The sequence below is a fragment of the Liolophura sinensis genome, chromosome 7 (assembly GCF_032854445.1).
Source record: "Liolophura sinensis isolate JHLJ2023 chromosome 7, CUHK_Ljap_v2, whole genome shotgun sequence".
Lineage (NCBI taxonomy): Eukaryota > Metazoa > Mollusca > Polyplacophora > Chitonida > Chitonidae > Liolophura > Liolophura sinensis.
The window spans coordinates 13,612,424-13,633,007 of record NC_088301.1 but is presented as its reverse complement, the minus strand read 5'-3'; the positions used below and the strand labels follow the sequence as shown (position 1 = coordinate 13,633,007).

Here is a 20,584-nt window from a genome sequence, read left to right as displayed (position 1 = left end):
CTGAACGCTTGTATCCAGGCGTAACACTCTTACGACACGTGTACACGTAAACAATGGGAAGTGCCCTACTCCTTTTTTGACCTTGCTCATTTTTTTCAAGGATATTTGGGGGTATTGAAATGACATTGTGTGGCAGGTTTGTGAACAGGATATGTTTTGAAAGAAATTTACCTCAAACTTGTACCACTTCTTCATCTGTTGGTTTTCATTGATCCTGAATAATTTTTTCAATATGTTGTTATTCACATGTGTTCTACTCCTATAGTCCTAAAGTTACCCTCGTAGCTTTGCCTGATCCCCGAATCTTTTTCTCCTGTTTTTCTCCTGTACCTCTGCTCCTGTAGCTCTGCCGCTGTATTTATACTTCTGTATCTCTACTCCTAATGTTCTGCTCGTGTTTCTTTAGCCCTGTATCTCAGCTCCTGATGGTATGCTCCCTGTATCTCTACTCCTGGTTCTCTACCCCTGTAGCTTGCTCCTGTATCTCTGTTCTACTCCTATGTATATGCTCGTGTACGTCTGCTCGTGTACCTCTGTTCGTGTAAGTCTCCTCGTGTACCTCTGCTCAGGAAACTCATGATATGTATTGTATGTATTGTACTCATGTATCTCTCTTCTACATGTGCTATATAAAGTATCTCTTCTCTAGCCATGTTGCTCACTTCTACTGTTCTCTTGTCTTTTTCTGTTCTCTGTGCTCTTCTCTTGTAACTCTGTTCTCTACTTATCGGATCCTGCCACCGTGAATCGCCGAGAACATTTGTGAGACTTGTAATTTTCTCGAGGGCTGCTGATAGGCCCTCCCACGTATGGTCGGATAGGAACGCACAGCAACCTCATTGGTGAGAGGCTTCTGGGTCATTGCGCCGCGCTGGCATGGTATCCCCCAAAGCACAGATGGGTTGTTTGTTATCTTGTCTAAGATAAACGTATTTTCCACCGTGACAGTTTTCAGAAAAAGGAGATGAAAAAACGTGAAAATGCTACCGTATCGGTACCGATTACTCTTAGCTGTAAAGTGCTCCAATACAATGTAAAACTACCGGTAGATGTGACATTGGATGCAGGCGTGGCATTTATTTAAAGAAATAGCACGATTAATATCGAATATATTAATATACGTATATATTTATTTATTTTTTTATTTGATTGGTGTTTTACGCCGTACTCAAGAATATTTCACTTATACGATGGCGGCCAGCATTATAGTAGGAGGAAACCGGTCAGAGCCCGGTGGAAACCCACGACCATCCGCAGGTAGCTGGCATACCTTTCCACGTATGGCCAGAGAGGAAGCCAGCATGAGCTGAACCTGAACTCACCACGACCGCATTGGTGAGAGGATCCTGCGTCATTACGTTGCGCTGGCGCGCTAACCAACTGAGACGACGCGTATTAGAAAATGCTAAGTTACGTCAGAGTTACATGTTAGCAAAAGTACTTTTCCAGCTAAGGAAGCGAGTCGTTTTGTCGTAACGCTCTTGCTCTTTCCGAACATTCCTTGACTTTGGCGTTATTGTCTTGTACCTGCCTAGAGAAGACAGACAGGCGTCCATTAGAGCTCTAAGGCGGACCTAATTAAGTGTGCATATAGCAATGTGCTGGATGTTCACACGTGTACCCTTCCCAGCGACTGACCGGCCAACCTTCGTCAAAGAGTGGCGGAAGGGAGACAACCAATACTGACCGTCGGAAACCAGCCCAGAAGGTATTTCTGCTCAATTACCATCATAAATCACCAGCGATTGGGTCACGTGCCACCAGTTAACGGACTGTGGGTCTGTTTCAAGTGTTCCAAACGAGCTACAAATTGCTGGGTTGTATCCGGCTCCGGTATGGTTTGGACATTTTGCAGCTAATCAAGTTCTGGCTAGGGTCGTGGTTAGTTACTGCCTAAATAAGGTAAGGAATACATGAAGAAGTAGAAGTGCAGATACATATAGTCCTATTTCCTATGTCGATGATTGTCCGACAAATGCTGTTATTTGGAACAGATCAAAGACATTTTGGCTTTGATTTATTAATATGATCTATTTATACATTAATTTAGTTACAAGATGCACAGTGTCATCGATTCATTCATTAATTCTTTTATTTATGCATTCCTCCATTCCTTCTTTCATTAGTCCAATAATGTATCTAGAAGCGTTTCAGTGGAAATAGGCGATGTTGTCTCCCATCAGCATGGCGTTCAGGTTGTACGTCATAGAAAAGTTCGTCAGTACTTAGCCAAAATTCGGTGGTTTATTCCAATCACGTTTTCCCCTCAACCACAAAACTGACCACAAACCACAAAAACCACTATATATATTTTCAGATATTTTTTATCGACTGATATTCTAGCATGGTACATGATTTGAATACTGATTTCACTCAGTCGCCTAGAACACACCTTGCGTCTTTCCATCATTGAAAACTGTTGACTGCTTCCCTTTTCATGATTCTGTCCTATTTTCGTACTTTGTATACTTTCTTAGTTCTTTGGTAGTTTGTGTTATACTCCGTTCTGCGATTATTGGCTTGCAACATTCCTTATTGGTTGACGGCTGGTATACAAATGCCAGCTTCGACGCATGAACGTGTACTCTCATTCAAGATGTCCGTGCTTGAGAACATACTCTCAATTCTCGAAACCATGGTAACCGCTTTCAGAGATTTCAGGCATAACACTGATTTATCTGTATTCGAAAGCAATTCTTTGTGACATTGCAAAGTATCAATTCCCTAATGCCAAGTTGCAGGCTTCAGCTTCGACGAGTGGCAACTATCGTACAGTCTAGGGGCGATAATTCATGATAACCTCTTAGCTTACTGGTCGTTGTTTAGTATACAATTGGGGAGTTTAAAGTTTCAATCGCGAAAAGTAAAAAACGTCCTACTCTTATCATGGGTACTGTATCCTGTCAACAGTATCTGTCATCTATTATTGATCGAATTTACTATAAAATGTGAACCTTTGGATTAAGGTCAGTCATCTATTTTTGATCAAATTTACTATAAAATGTGAACCTTTGGATTAAGGTCAGTGATCTATGATTGATCAAATTTACTATAAAATGTAAACCTTTGGATTAAGGTCAGTCATCTGTTAGTGATTAAATTTACTGTAAAATGTGAACCTTTGGATTAAGGTCAGACGGATGATAACTAAATAAATGTCAGCAAAGGTTGCCTAACTTTTTTCAGCAGTCAGATGATACAGGAGGACTGTTTGTACCTATAAGAACAAAAGAGTTAAGGAAAGAGTTTAGATGTGAGCCAAATTCTGAAGGAGCGACACCTGTTTACTGATTTGTGTCAAGAACAAGGAGGCATAATCAAAATCAATGGCAGAATCAAAAATCAATCGAGGGACTTTACATATTTCAACTTAAAATACAGCAATCCCCATTACATTTATACCCATAAAATAAAGACAAATATCTGTAAGAATATATGACCCCTAGAATGGTTTGCGATCTTTGATTCTGGTATACTCTCGTTCATATCTCTAAATCAAGGGGCGTAGAAGACAAGATAAGGTAAGACAGCTCTTCTCCATGTCCAATTTCATTCTGTTTTAACATACACTTATTACTGCACTTATTTATTTCATTGGTGTTTTATGCCGTACTCAAGAATTTTTCATTTATACGACGGCGGCCAGCATTATGATGCTAGGAAACCGGGCGAAGCCCACGATCACCAGCAGGTTTATGACAGATCTTCCCACGTACGGGCGGAGAGGCAGCCAGCATGAGCTGGACTTGAACTCACAACGACCGCAATTGTTGAGAGGCTTTTGGGTCACTGCAGCGCGCTGGCGTGCTAAACCCTCCGCCACGGAGGCCCCCTACTTATTACTGTAAAAGACGAAAGCAAAAAAAAATTCTGTATCTTTCTCCACGGATAAAGTTTCCCGACTTTCAGTTTGGGATTGGCCGGAAGTGTCACATGCTTTCTTTCTGACTTTCAACGATGTGTGGTGTGAATTTGTAATGCCTAATTATAGCTGAAGAGACACCCCATAACCTTTCCCACATTGTATTAGCTTAGTGCGATGTACTGAACAAAAATGGAACACCACAGTACCATACAGTTTTAGAGTGTGTGGTATTGCACAGTGGACAAACAGTATTGTGAGGCCATCGTGCAGTACCGATGCTGTGCGGCGGCTGATCCTTGTCGTGCGTCAGCTGCTCATTACCCGTCTACTGTAGCAGTGTATTGAGCGGCTGCCGCACGGTATACTGAGCAGCTGCTGCCGGATGGTACTGAGCAGCTGTTGCACGGTATTGAGCGACTGCCGCACGGAATACTGAGCAGCTGTGGTACGGCTTACTGAGCAGCTGTCGTACGGTAATGAGCGAGTGTGACACCGTACTGAGCTGCTGTAGCAGTGTATTGAGCAACTGCCGCACGGTACTGAGCAGCTGCCGCACGGTAATGAGCGAATGGGGCATGGTATTGAGACCCAAAATTGCCATGCCCACTGTTTATTGCTCGATTTTCTTGGAACCGTACAACACCGCCCATCTTGTTGTGTATTTGAGAAATGTTTTCTTTCCAGCACTACTGGGTGTCGATCATGGCATGTGGGCATGCACCAATCGCCGTTTTTGATCGAGGCGTGTACGTTTGGTGTTCACTTCTGGTAAATGTGGCTTATCGGATGTCTCTGGGAGAACTAATTATTCGGAACGTGCCCAACGATGACAGATAGTCGATGGTGGTGTTGTAATCTGCAGAATTCACACATTTCGAGCAGAATTAATTTAATATGTCAGGACTGTGTCGGAGAGGACTGTTGGTTACCGTGACCACCGTGCGTAGTGAGGTTAAGAATGGCCTCTTCATTTCATGTGGGGAGACTGTGGCGTCCCGGTGGCGTGCCATCGCTGATACCGCATGTACATTTGCTGTTAGTGAAAGCGGCCATCAGATGGCGTTGTTGATGCGATAAGCCATCTGATCCCTCCGGAGTTTGCTTCCATTGAACAGGCTTGCGAAGAGATTCCATAGCAGAACGGAAATAAGGTCTCGAGAATCTGTCAAGCTGAGCTCAAATATCGATGACAGTGACATGGCATTTGTATGCAGCGAGCAACAACACGGCCACTGCCTTGGTACCAGCATAACCCTCCTCCAGACTGTCACCTCGTGCGCAGCTCATTTGAATAAATCTCATCACTTTAGCTGAAAGCCAATACACAACAACAAACGAGTTAAGCACGGAAACGTTTGACCTAATTCCATATCTGGTTTGATGTTGTTATCCGATTGTATGGAAAAACGATCAGGCGAAGTACAGACTGAGAGTTAAAATTAATCCATGCCTGGGTCTGAGGTAGCATTGGTGCTGACAGATAGACAATGGGTGGAACTCGCTGCACGTCAAGTGCGTTTACATATACTTACCACGTCCTCGCGGTCTCATGACAAAGGCGATCCTGACACAGAAGAGCACAGTCAGCGCTGTCCTTCGACAGGGACTTTTCGTCTTCGCTGTTAGTTTTAGTCTAAGGCTGTAGGCTTTATTCTTCGAGCGCATCCCGTAGGCTAGATTTTTACCACTAGTGTGCGTGCCATAGGATTTACCATTTATTGCGTGTCAAAGGCTTTACCGTTGTGTGCGTGTCGCAGGCTTTACTGTTGTGCGTGTGTCACAGGCTTTACCGTTGTGTGCGTGACTTATACCATCCTGACAGGATGCTTCAAAGCTCCGTGTCCCATTCCTTCCTCGCCCCGATGACAGAACTGGCGGCCGCACGAAGGTGAGCCTATCCTGTACACCGTGTCCTGTCATATCCTCTTTTATATTCTTTTCTACACTATCCTATTCTACTGCCACATATTGACCTATTGTCCTATTCTTCCAACATATACTATCCAAGTCTCTATCCATCCTACCATATCCTCTTCTCTCCTATCCTATAATATACTGTCCGCCAGGATCCTGTCCTATTTTTCCCTATCCTTTCCATTTGTCCAAATTTGCTCGCTTATGGCGCGCTTCTGAACCTACATAGTCTTAAATATACAGGATAGCATTTTGTTTTAGTCTTCAGTCCAGGTTTGGGATTAAGTTTGACCCCACGTTGGGTTTTTCTTATGGGAAGACATTGACAATAACGTACTTTATCGTTATCAATACACTACAAAGGAACGATTAAGTTGTATAGAGCATATACAGTAGTTCACCAGCTTTGCGCGGGTGGGAAGATGCTGTCTTATGTGTCTGAACCACTGAGCCATTGTATAGCGCCTTTCTATGATTATGATCATGAAGGTATTGTGTATCTCATGGGGATGTAAAGAGTAAGGCCGGTCGTGGTTGTATGATGGTGCGAACATCCTGTCCGCCAGCTAGACCATCCCCATTAACTCGCCTGTGCTACATTTAGTGGTAGTTGACTGGGGACGTCTGTTCTACCATTAGCAGACACATCCAGTACATCACGGAAATCACATACCGGGCAGATTTGCTTTCTATATGTTCACTGTTAAAACTAAAGGCCTTTTCATGCTCCTTTTAGTAAGCTAAAGGCTGTGCAGTGTATGAAAGACTGTAACACAAAGAGTGAAACCAGTGCAAGGACGACAGAGTGACATTTGGCAAATGGTCACACATGTCACCCATAAAATCCGGCTTGTCGTCATTTTACCTCAGCTAGGATTGTCAAATCTAGTGTTCTACATGTACGTACAACTTATCAACCATGCATGGACGGTGATTTATTGCAATACATGGTTTACTAGATACCATCATTGCTTTATACAACGAAGGCTGTATCTGTGTATTAAAAGTTGGCCTGTTGGCAAACAATTCTAATCTGACTTCCTTCAACAAACGCTTGTATCTTATCCGTGTTTAATTATCACCTGAACATCAAACAGGCCGAGGGGCCTCCGTGGCTCATTTGCTTAGCGCGCTAGCGCAGCGTAATGACTCAGGAGCCTCTGACCACTTCGGTCGCTGTGGGTTCAAGTCCAACTCATGCTGGCTGCCTCTCCGGCCGTACGTGGGAAAGTTTTGCAGCAACCTGCGTATGCTCGTGGGTTTCCCCCGGGCTCTGCCAGGTGTACTCCCACCATATTGCTGGCCGCCATCGTATAAGTGAAATATTCTTGAGTACGGCGTAAAACTCCAATGAAATAAATAAATAAATAAATCAAACAGGCCGAAAGTGTGCGTGCGTCCTTTCCACTATGGACTAAGTTTAATACCGCCGCATGTGTTTCGTTTGAAAGATTGCACTCTTCTTGTCCACATGGTACTCTAAAGGCCAACAGAATTGTCAGCACTTTGGAACTTTCAGTGTTCACCAATCATATGTCATATCCGTCCATGACTCTCACTAATGCGATCGCGGTGAGTTGAAGTCCATGCCATGCTGCCTTCCTCTTCGGCCGTATGTGGGAAGATATGTGAACAACCTGCGGATGGTCGTTGGTTTCCTCGAACTCTGCTCAGTTTCCCCACACCATAATGCTGGCTGCCGTCGTATAAGGGAAATATTCTTGAGTATCGCGTATTACACCAATCAAACAAATAAATAAAATAAGTAAATGAGTCATACCCATTCAGGTTTATAATAAATAAGAAAGCTCGTGGTTGGATACTAAACGGACCCGTTGACCGTATCAAGCGTATATCTCTTGTAGATATGTTCAAATCTGGTGCTATAACTTAAACGAGTATATATTTGATTTATTTGATGGGTTTTTTACGCCGTACTCAAGAATATTTCACTTATACGACGGCGACCAGGATTATGCTGGGAGGAAACCGGGCAGAGCCCGGTGAAAACCCACGATCATCCGCAGGTTGCTGGAAGACCTTCAAACACAGCGATTGTATTGGTGAGAGGCTCCTGGTCACTAGACTGTTCTAGAGCGCCAACCAACTGAGCGCCATTATATATACGCTAAATGTCTGATCATTATATGCCGACATCTACAGTGTCGCTTTTCCCACCCTATGCTATAACATACTGTAACCTAATTCATTTCAACCCTGCTAAACACTAACCTTGGTTTGTAAATCTGTAAAAAGTGATGCCGTGCAGTGTTCATCAGTATAGCAATAAACAGTCTCTAAAACAGATACCTTATACCCACTATAAAAAAATCTCTTCACAACTTCACAATCACACTACGCGGAAGATGATGTCCTGCATAGCCTTTACTATGCATTAAATGGACAACATGTTATAGTGAGATACGTATCAACATAGCTAAAACCATTAGCTGATTTATGGTAGGTGTGTATAGCCTCCACGTCACGCCTTGCTATAGTATAGGCCTATGCACTCTCATGTTATTCCACGGACGAAGTCTATAGTGAGAGATGTATGGAAGACAACACTTGCAGTCATATCAGTATAAGCACGCTTCATGTATACCCTTGTCATTATTGATTATCAGGCATTTCCTGACTACTACTTATAATAAATTCTGTCCAGTACACTGATATCATGTTCCCATTATATTCAACAGAATTTTTCAGCATTTCCATTATTAATTCAAGTATTACTCAATTGAGGCTTGGACGGATAGTAATAAACAATTTCGTTTACAATTTAAAACCCGTCATAACATCATACAACATTTTCTGATGATGGCTGTAGTAGTATGATTTAATTTCAATCTAAATATAAAATTATTTTTTCTGTTTACTATGTATCAAAAAGTTACCAACATAGACAAAAAAACAGAGCAGATCCGGAATTAATGGCCGGAATTACACTGGAATAGATCAAACTTGTATTAAATTAAAAAAAATTTGACGTCATAAATTCGACCAATGGTTAGCTGTGTGTAACTAGTATTGCTCTACATGCACATCAAATTTTAGCAGGATCCGTCCATTGGTTCTTGAAAAGAAGGTTTTTAAAGTCGAAATCCAATATGGCCGCCAAACTAAGTGATCTAGAAGACCTTCAAAACCGTACTAGAAAACATCCGCGAGAATTTCGCTGCCAAATTTTAAACAGCTGTGATTTGTATTTTTCTTGAAAAAAAAGTACTGTCCGAAAGGATTTTTTTTAACCCTCTCCTAAAATTTACGTATACCAACATTGATCGGATTGTGTGGTCTTTGAGCGTTCTTTGGCACTACTGGTTTGATGTGTAACAAAAGTGCGATGGTCACAGAATTCAGACTGTAGCTAAGCTACTTCAAGATTCTCCTCTTACTTGCCCATACCAAACTAATGAATTGAAATTCACCAGGACCGTAATTAATATCAACAAGTAACACGTAACCATGTGTTGACGATTAAAGAATCTGGCTAATGAAGTGGTAACACTACACGTCACACATAAAGCATGCAGTGACCGCCATCAGCTAACCTGGTCGTGTTAATTACTGTTTAATTGTTATCAGTCCGTCTAATTAAATGCAAGAGAATGTACACTGAAAGCTTTTGTGACCAGCCTACGGGTGGCTCAACGTCGTACTTCTAGCGTTCGAGTTGAAGGGCCAATTCTACAAACACATTTCCGACTAAAGGCAAACATTTTATTAAGATTTTAGAGGTTATTTTTGGACCTTATGGAAATAAAATTTTTACCACGTCATCAATGTTATCTTCATACAGTTAGGATCAAATTTCAGCTTCCAGTACAAAAAAAGCATTGTGACTAGATTTTAAAGTTTATTTCAGAATGGAATGGAATTTTGTGTAAAAGACTAATTGACACAATTGTGTATTACAGTGAGATGATGTAGACACGGTTTTGATTAATTATACGGAATATGTATATTTGATGCGATTTATGGATTAGATTGAGAGAAACTTTCAAAGCACAGTGCGTGACGAAGTCATCCAATATCATTAACAAGCCGCAAAATGCATGCCACAGATCAAGTCCTATTTTGGCGCAAGTTAGTGTTAAAACTTCTAAAGTGTATACCGTATCCACTGTTCTATTGTATTCGCCGTTATATTGTGCTCTCATTTATTCCGCGTATATGCTCACTGATGTTCCATTCTCACAGTCATACCGTACTTACTGTTCTTTCGTATTCATTCCTTTGTCTTGTTTTAATGTGTTTGTGTTTTAAATATGACGAGGAAACAGCATCTTGCGGGATTCTAGGCCGTTGAGCCTGAACTGGAGGTACTAAGCTGGTCAGGCGTTCCCCGTATGTTCATCGATGACGTCATTTCCGAATATTTCTAACCACTGATGTAAAAAAAAACGAAGAGTACGGGTTTAAGGAAAATGAAGAAAGATAATGCAAAAAATTGATTTTATATTTCTTAATAATCCCTCTATTTTATGTACCCATTCATGTATCCTTTAAGCCATTGTGTTAAGGGGGTGTAACTATGTATGCATATAGATGAACAGTTATAGCATATAACCCTAACTGAGGTAAGCTGATAAGAGGCAAACTTCACCGGTTACGTGTGAGCATTTGCCAACTATCACATTGTCGTCGCTGTTCTATTTGCACAATCTACGGGACAAGTCTTTTTATATTGTACCATACTCACTAGCCTCCCATATTAATTGCTATACCGTGAATTCTCTGTCATATACCGCGAACTCACTGTCATAGACCGCAAACTCACCGCCCTACCGTATATACTCACCGTATATACTCACTGTTATGCAGTACTCACTATACCGTATTCAATGTTAAACCAGACTCAGTGCCATGTTGTCCTCGCTGTTATGCGGATATTCACTGTCATGCCGCGAACTCACTGCTATACAGTATTCATTGTTATACCGTATACCCATTATAAAATATGAGAAACTTACTACCCGTGATATGTTTGGTTTGGAACCTGTGATATGTACACCAGTTGACACCGTGCATCATAAAATACACAGGACGTAAGTAATCCTACACTACACGGAGTATATGTACCATATAACAGATTTAGGTATATTGCTAATCGATGCGATGGCTTCAGCGGACAGCGTCAGGAAGTTGTGGCTACATTAGATCTGATAGGTAAACGGCTGGACCTAAACGCGTGTACGGATTATATTCAAGATATGATATCTACTACACAGAATTCTCTTAGCGGGATAGCGATGTGTTGTTAACAGCCGGGCAATATTTCACCGGTTCCCCCATGTCCTGGTAGTGTCATGGTAACAAGCGAAGCAATTCTGATTTAGGAGAATTTATCCATGTAGACAAGGTATAGAGCTTTGGACACGTCATTTGGGAGTTCCTTAGATACATGAACGGTGTAGAAACGTTTCGGTTCCTTGAAGAGACTGGTTCCAAAATTAACATTTTATGCCTGCTCTCTGAAAACGCTTTAAAGAGTAGCCGAAGTATCCAAAACACATTTCAGGTTGTCAACCGGTATGACAATATCCAGTCAAATTCCTAAAGACCAGCTTCATTAAATAAATTAGCGTCACAATCTGTTAAAAATATATAGGCCTAATTGTAACGGAATTTAGTTACCTGAAAGCAGAAGCAGCCAGCAGTTTCCAATGATGTCGGAAAGACATACCTGTGTAAATGCTGATGCGTCAAATACAGTACGTAGTCCAGAACACTTCACGTTTAACATTGAACGGTATGTGGAAAAGTCTGTGAGCAACCTGCGAATGGTCGTGGGTTTCCTGTGGGGCTTTGGCCGGTTTTCTCCCACAATAATGCAGGTCGGCATCGTATAAGTGAAATATTCTTAAGTACGGCGTAAAACACCAAACAAATAAATAAATTAAACATTAAATGTTCATCTTGGTATTATACAAAATATTATGAAAAGAAGCAAGTTAAGCTGTTATTACAACTGTTCATATAAACACAGCGGTCATACTAGACTGCGCCGTGCTTATACAGCCCCTATAGCCCCGGGGTAGGCGGAATTAGATACATACTCACAATACTTAGCGCTGTAGATCTTCCGCACTATGATTATAGGCTATGTAGTAATTAATGGCTGGTATGTAATGGAAACTTTTGACTTTTAATGAAGGCGATTGATAATTAATCCTTGGCTTAGAAGTTTCAAGAGCAATGTTTTATGACGCAGATTGAGTGTTAGTAAACGCTCTAGCATATGTATGTAATTTAATTATTTATTGGTTTAATTGTTGTTTTACGCTTTAGTCAAGAATATTTCTCTTATCTGACGGAGGCCAGTATTATGGAGGGAGGAAACCGGGTAGATCCCGGAGGAAACCCACGACCATCTGCAGCTTCCCACGTATGGCCGAACAGGAAACCAGTTTGAGCTGGACTTGAACTCACAGCGACCACATTGGTGGGATGCTCCTGGGTCATTGCGCCGTGCTGGCCTGCTCACCCACTAGCTCACGGTGGCCCCTTTGCATGTATGTGTGTATGTATGTATGCTTGAGGTTTTACGTTGTGCTTATTAATTTATTTAAATTAAATTAATTAAATCGTTCTCTAACGTGTGTAATGAGGGGAGATATGTATATGCTGAAGTTTCAAGGATATTGCCATCCATACATGTATAGCTAATAATATCGAAATTAAAATAATCTCTCTTGTCAAATAATCGACGCGAGGGGAAACTCTTTTTATAAATTTTATATCGTTTTTATAAATATACAAATCCAAGTAAGATGTGCTATCTGGGTAAGCAGTAGTCTCCTTTTATTCCAGTGAACTGGGATACATTTTTTCGCTGTATAACGCCTGGTGAATGTAAAAGAGAGGTCTTTTTCATTTTTTCAACATTTTCAACATATTCTGCATGTAGTCGTATTCATATGTGAATGTGTAAAGGCCTGCTAATAGGGGAGGGTAGTTAATACCCATTAGGATAACTACATGTGGCCACCGTGGTATAAATGAAACATTTTTGAGTATTTCGTAAAACACCAATCAAATAAATAAATTATCGAACCTACATGAGTATGGTTTGATTAATCGCCTTGACAAATTTTACGTAGAGGTCATTGATCAGAAATTTGAGCAGACCTGTAAATCTTCTAACATGCCAAGAGTGATAATCTGAATAGAGCTTCGAACTAAAAATGGCCGAGGTCTTGCCCCACAGCATTTTGAGTAAATATAGACCAATTTTTTGCGTCCATAATAAATTGTAGTTAATTTCATGGCACTTTGTTTTACCTAACTATGCTTAGGCCATAGTGCTAGGGGGTTTTATGGATTGACATACGGGCAAAACTGGCAACAGGCCATATTTCATATGTACTTTTGACCATTTTCCAACAATCACACTGTCGTCGTTGCTCTAGTTTGACTCTGTCGGCCATTGTCCTTTGTGAACTCTGACATTTATGAAATGTGATGAGGGATTGTAGTGTAGAGTCGAGAAATCACACATGGGTACTAAACAATGTAAGACATTGACCCAAAACATAGATTTGAAAGGTTTAAACATGTTTATAATGCATTGGACTTTTTTAAAATGTCTTTTATTTTTTTTAGTTGTTTAGTATCCTCATGCATTGTACATCGGCGTATTTTCTGTTAGCTAAACAGTATCTTTCCCAAAATGTTTTAACTTCCTGTGGAAGAGCTTGGTCGTGGATCTTGTGAATCCAGCTATAAATATGGCCTTATAGGGTGATTTTGTGTATTTTTGGATGGAACTAGATCTGAAACAGCACCTGTATTTACTAGTACTTTGTAATATAGTCCTATGCTGTTCACGTACATGTGCAGTTAGGAGAGGCAGTACTGCTCATTTATTCGTCAGATTTTACTGCTAATATTTCTGATTCATTAATCTTATTTATTTATTTATTTGTTTATTTATTTGACTGGTGTTTTACGCCGTACACTGTAAATGTAAATGCTATCTCCATTTAGGAATTATTTATTTTCGTTTAAATCTTGTGAAGCTTTTTATTTCGACAGGCAAAGGAGTCAATAGTTTATTTAAACCACACGACGCATTTTACCATGTGTAAACTGCTATGCCGGTCCCGCAACTTCCGGTAAATACGGGAGCGCGACAGGACGGAACATGCGTGAATTTTCCTTACTATTTATGTAGTAAATTCAGCTCCAAAAATATATATGCCTTAACTTTCGTGCTATGCCATTCGATACCTCCCCATGCAGCTAACACTTTTCTATACAAAAGAATCAACCTAGCATAACTATCATTTTTTGAGTCTTTGTTGCAGGAAATGAAATCACAGCACTTTTTCACCTCGGTAGCTCCCAGGAGATGTGTAGTATCAACGAACAAAAAGTTCCCAGTTCTACCCAAACCAAACAAAATTCTTATATATTTTAACTAGGTGCAAAATAACAGTGCAGAACTTCATAGTGTATGAACAATCTATACTGTATGTGTTGCGGTGTTATCCAAACGGTGCCCATATACTCTTCAGTTCGGAGGCAAATCTTGTACGCAGTTGCAACTGGGACTAATACAACAGATGTTATAATAGTCTCCGATTACATGTGGATTGCGCATGTGTAACCTTTCGCTGCCCCATTGCTCTGACATTAATGCTTGACCACAGGTCATTGGACGCTCACTTGCACAAACGGTTTATGCAGTCCTGAACGCTAATTGCTATGGTTTATCAGTTTGTAAAAGTCTTTTCTCCAAAAGTTTTTTGCATTTTTGGAGGAGACCGGAAATATCGCTAGTCGAAATCGTAATTACCTCTGATTACTAGGACTGATGGAGATTAGACGGAGATCAAGCTTTTGCATAAGCTGATAAAATCTTGTGTACCAAACGAATAATTGGCTAGTGATAAAAAAACAAAAAATTGTAAATACGTACTGTGGTGAGCTTCGAGTATATTTAGCTGTTTTAATGCGCGTACTGCGTCTTTCTCTTTTTTCTCTCACCTAATTCTATACATATACCATGGTGCTAGGGGATATATAAGCTGTTACTATATAGGGATTTACATGAACAGGTAAAATGAAACCCTAACCATGGTAAGTAGACAATATACCAGATTCAACGGTTACCTGAAACCACTTGTCAACAATTACACTATATGTCACTGCTCTGGTTTTATTCTCCCTACATGCTGTAATGTTTTATAGGCCCATTTGATTTATTTTATTTATTTGATTGGTGTTTTACGCCGTACTCAAGAATATTTGACTGATAGCGGCCATCATTATGGTGGGAAAACCCACGATCATCCGCAGGTTGCTGCAAGACCTTCTCCACGTACGGCCGGGGGAGGAAGCCAGCCTTAGCTGGGCACACAGCGACCGAATTGGTGAGAGGCTCTTGGGTCATTAGGCTACTACCCTCCCGACCTTCTCAACGTGCGGCCAGAGAGGAAGCCAGCATGAACGGGACTTGAACTCACAGCGATCGCTTTGGTGAGAGGCTCTTGGGTCATTACGCTGCGCTAGCCAACTGAGCCACGGAGGCCCCTAGGCCCACTTGAGGAAAAGATTGTGCGCTCTCCAGTTTGGGTGGAGTGTGTACTGGGTGCCGATGTTGCCGATAGACAAGTGTTAAAAGCAAGTTACAATAAGACAGAGGAGCCCAGATTCCACAGGTTTGGACTTCAAGTTGCTATACGGTGTTCTCTTTACCAAAGAGAGAATGACGAACTCTGGATTGGCATCTGGTATGCAGGACATGAAGATATACATATAAGTTACTTATTTCTATTATTTCTAAAATGCACCTAGGTGCATTACCCGAGTATTTTGGGTCATTAATAGGTGGTATATATATTTCTTTGCATGCATCTGCTATATGCTCTAGTAACTGGTATCATCTGACATGTCCAACATATTACCATGTCCGTGTATTTTTTAAATACACGTGTTTGTTTTATCAATACATGGATTTATTTTGTAAAACACATGAAATTTGTAAATACGTATGTTAATTGTATAAATGCAATCATGTATGTTATAAATTGGATGGTTTTATTGCTTGAATGGAGAGATCTAAAATTTTTAATGTATATGACCAACATTATAAAACGGATCATCTGCTTTTGGTTCAGGTATGTTACAGTTAAACATTAAGCACGTTTGTTACCCGTTGCAAAGACGTGTTTATCACCCGTCATATGATGGGAAAGCCTGACAGCAAACTGCGGATGGTCGTGAGTTTTCACAGGGCTCTGCCCGGTTTCTTCCGACCATAAAACTGGCCGCCATCGTGTAAGTGAAACATTATTGAGTACAACGTAAAACACCAATCAAATTAATAAATATAACATGTTCTACTTTCACTTTCCTTTCGTTTAACAGGCGGGCGTCGGTAGCGGTCCCCACATGGTCTGGTGCCAGCACATTGTGAGTATGATTCTATATACAAAGTGATAACTGTGCAAGAACTCTAGTTGAATTTATACAGAGACTCACTCGTCCTATATAGCCGGACCTTATAATAGCGTATGTACGATGTAGGCCTACATGCACTTGAGTTTGTATTGTTTTATTCAGGTTCTCCCCTAGCATGTATTCTGTAGCCTTGCACATTGAGTTTGACAGGACATTAAGCCTGTGGAGTTTTGGCAGAGTGTTGGCCAATTATTTTTGTATTTTTGTCTTGTATATTTTATTCTGTGCCACGAAAATATTTACTGGTCACCAGTTTGTATAGCCCTATATCATGTGTATAGGATATCGGTAGTATTCGGTCATGATATGAGTAGAATATAGGGCAGCAATGTTAAAGATCCGCTCAGAATCTACGTACGAGGCGATGTTAGGAACCATACCGTGTATTTTAAAGCTTAAAATTCACAAATGAAATCTTTCAATTTCTTATACCAGTATTATGGTGGGAGAAAACCGAGGAGAGCTCGGGGACTATCCGCTGATTGCTGTCAGACCTTCCCGATGAAAATTATGTACACCAAAGCCAAAGTCTTTTCGCTAAGATATTAACGTGTAAAATATTGAGCGTGTGGTATTATTCAGCTGAGAGTTTCATGTTGGATTAACTACACATAAGAAAGGATTCGACGTGTTGGAGGATTGTCATCTACATAAGAGGATTGCCATTTTGGAAAATAACCAAATAGGAAGATTACCATTTTTGGGATTACCATTTATATAGGATGATTACCATTTTGGGGATTACCATGTGTATAGGAGCCGTCTTGGAGAATTACCATATAGTATGATTGCCGTTTTGGGGATTGCCATTTACATAAGATGATGACCGTTTTGGAGAATTACCATATCGGATGATTGCCGTTGGGGGTTGCCATATAGGATGATTGCCGTTTTTGGGATTACCATTTATGTAGGATGATTGCCGTTTTGGAGAATTACCATATAGTACCGTATAGGTACCGTATAGGATGATTACCGTTTTGGAGAATTGCCACATAGGATGATTGCCGTTGGGGGTTACATAAAAGGATGATTGCCTTTTTAGAGAATTACCATACCGGATGGTTGCCGTTTGGGGGGTTACCGTATAGGATGATTGCCGTTTTGGAGAATTACCATATAGGATGACTGCCGTTTTGGCGAATAACCATATAGGTTGATTGCCGTTTTGGGGGTAACCAAATAGAATGATTGCCGTTTTGGGGTTATCATATATGATGGTTGCCCTTATCGGCTTACCATATAGGGTGATTGCCGTTTTCTGGTTATCATATATAGGAAGACTCTCATATTGGAGGATTGTTATGTGGGAAGATTACACGTTGAGAGGGTCAATATGTGGAGGAAAATAGCATTACAAAACGAATTCTGGGTTCAATTTCTGTCACTGGCTTGCTCTAAATATGTGATTGCTGTATCCTTTATCAAGAGCATGCAACATGTATATTTTATTCTGTCTGTTAAGTTTTCTATACGGTAGCCGGCTAATTGACAATGTCCATTTTCCCCAACATATGTTTATACGGTCAAAGTGTCGGTTACGTTGTATATATTAGGTACGCCCTCTACAAATTCATACGTTTGTTTTTGCTAGGCTTCCTTTTCTGTTGTATTTACCAGGTACATATGTTAGCCGACCTAATGTATTGGCAATGCCTGTCTTTACCCAACCCATATATTTTTTTGGCAAGACTCTCTTACGTTGAATTTACCAGGTATATATAGTAGACGGCCTAATGGCAATGTCTGCCCATTGATCAAAACATCAATTAAGCAGAATAAATAAATAAATAAATAAATAAATAAATAAACAAACAAACAAACATAAATAAATAAATAAATGAACTAATAAATTGTTGACGGTGTCACCTTCATCGCCTCAATCTTTTTTTTTATGCTAGACTTTGTTTTATGTCTAGGTTAACACCTGTGGTAGGCGACCCTCTGACTGTGTTTGCTATCTCTCGTTTAATTACTGTTTGTTAATAACAGCCTCAGAATAACTTTGTATGAGGTAAATAAGATGCTAAATATGATGACTAAATCTTTTGAAATTTTCTGTCCACCCCTCCACATGTTTATTTCCTGGAGTACTGGTCTGTTGGACTTGCAATCGAACATTGTATCGCAGTGGTATTAATCAGTAGACTTTTGTCCATTAAGGGATGTGGTGAAAGCTTTTATATCGTACTTATCTGACCTAGAACATACAACTGTGGTTAATAATATATTTATTTCCTGAATTATTGTAACTCGACCACCCGTAAAGCGAACAAAGGCCAATAACTCCGTCAGCTCAGCGTCGCGTAAAGTTATGTCCCATGCATCGATTAGTTTTATTGATGTACCATTGGCTTAACTGAAGTAAGCGAGAGAGTGCATGGGGTTTAACGTCGTACATAAGTTTTCAATCATATGATGACGAAGGAATCCTTAGAGTGCATGTAATATACATCCTTGTTGCAGGACGGGTTTCCACCGCTCTTTTATGTAGTGCTGCTTCACTGAGAGGCCTTACCGAAGGTAAATAAGGCGCCCCGCCCGAGCCAATATGCTGATATGGGTCAACCAATCACAATCTCATTAATGCTGAACGCCAAGCGAGGAAGTTACAATTGCCTCTTTTAAGGTCAGGATTGATCCTAGATCTACCGCTCTCGAAGCGGACGCTCTACCAACTGTGCTGTCGGGACCAGTCCTGACTAAAGTAGGGCGTAATGAATATAGGACGACTTGGAAAGATTTGCGGTTTGAACGTTGAAGTCAAAAACGGTTAGGAAATGTTAGGAGATTTCTAGTTCGATTTTGTACGAGTCAGGTTTATGGATTAAGGATGGGCCCACAATGACGTAACCGAAGAAAAAGTTTACATGGAGTAAACAGTAGGTATTTGTGAAAAACCGAATTCAAGGTCATGCATTTATTTACAACCATGCGGTATACAAAGTAGCCAACGCTTAACTAAATATCACAACAAAGCACAAGTTTTCAGATGCTGTAATCTGCTTCTTGTAGCAAGTCGCCTATATTCTGATGTCTGTAAAATCATACTCGCTACCAAAATTATAACACAACAAACTCTACATATTGATATGTTTTACGTGTTTATTAGTACAAGGAAAATGCAGTTAGAATTATTTTGCCAACTCATAATGTTAAACTCCATAAGCCTGGTTTCAGCACCAAGAACTCGTTGCCTCGGACGTCATAATTATTCAGTGGCATTGGGCGTGGAGTGTAGATTGTTTTACAATAGCTGCACCAACGTGCGGTTAAAACAAACTTTACGTAGTAAAACGACCTACTCTACTGTATCAGCAAACAGACTTCATTGTTTTTTCCTAACAGAATTTCCTAACATCCAACTCTAATACCATACTGCCGTGAGATCATATACTACAAGAGTCATATACTACACGACTGTGAGTTCTGAAGGTTATCTCTGCGGGTGGTAGTGAGTTCTGAAGGTTACTACTGCAGACAGTATTTCAGTTCTGCAGTTTACCACTGCGAGCTGTAGTGAGTTCTGAAGGTTATCATTGCGGATAGTATTTTAGTTCTGAATGTACCCACTGCGGGCTGTAGTGAACTCTGAAGGTTACCTTTGCGGATAGTATTTTAGTTCTGAAGGTTACCACTGCGGGCTGTAGTGAGTTGTGAAGGTTATCATTGCGGATAGTATTTTAGTTCTGAAGGTTACCACTGCGGGCTGTAGTGAGTTCTGAAGGTTATCACTGCGGATAGTATTTTAGTTCTGAAGGTTACCACTGCGGGCTGTATTGAGTTCTGAAGGTTACCACTGCGGGGTGTAGTGAATTCTGAGGTTTACCACTGCGAGCTGTATTGAGTTCTGAAGGTTACCACCGCGGGCTGAAGTGAATTCTGAACTTTACCACTGCGGACAGTTTTTACCACTGCGGACAGGTTACCACTGCGGGGTTGTAGTGAGTTCTCAAGGTTACCTCTGCAAGCTGTAGTGAGTTCTGACGTTTACCACTGCGGACCGTAGTCAGTTCGGAAGGTTATCACCGTGGGTTGTAGAGAGCTCTGAATGTTACTACTGCAGACTGTATTTTACTTCTGCACGTTACCACTGCGATCTGCAGTCAGTCCTGAAGGGTGTCACTGCGGGGTGTAGTAAGTTCTGAGGGTTATCTCTACGTGCAGTAGTGAGTTCTGAAGGTTACTACTGCAAAATGAGCTCTGATGTTCACCATTGCGGACAGTTTTTTAGTTCTGCAGGTTACCATTGCGGGCCGTAGTCAGTGCGGAAGGTTATCTCTAAGGGCTATAGTGAGTTCTGAAGGTTTCCACTGCGGGCTGTAGTCAATTCTA

General features: G+C 40.8%; 1 protein-coding gene across 1 annotated transcript in view; it reads left to right on the top strand.

Annotated features, from left to right (window-relative positions):
- The window catches only part of LOC135469782 (uncharacterized), a 126,662-nt gene that overhangs the window by 39,385 nt on the left and 66,693 nt on the right, over window positions 1-20,584 (top strand). Inside the window, exon 2 of the mRNA XM_064748377.1 lies at window positions 16,157-16,201. Within this exon, the coding sequence (XP_064604447.1) occupies window positions 16,157-16,201 (45 nt within the window). The remainder of the gene's footprint in view (window positions 1-16,156; window positions 16,202-20,584) is intronic.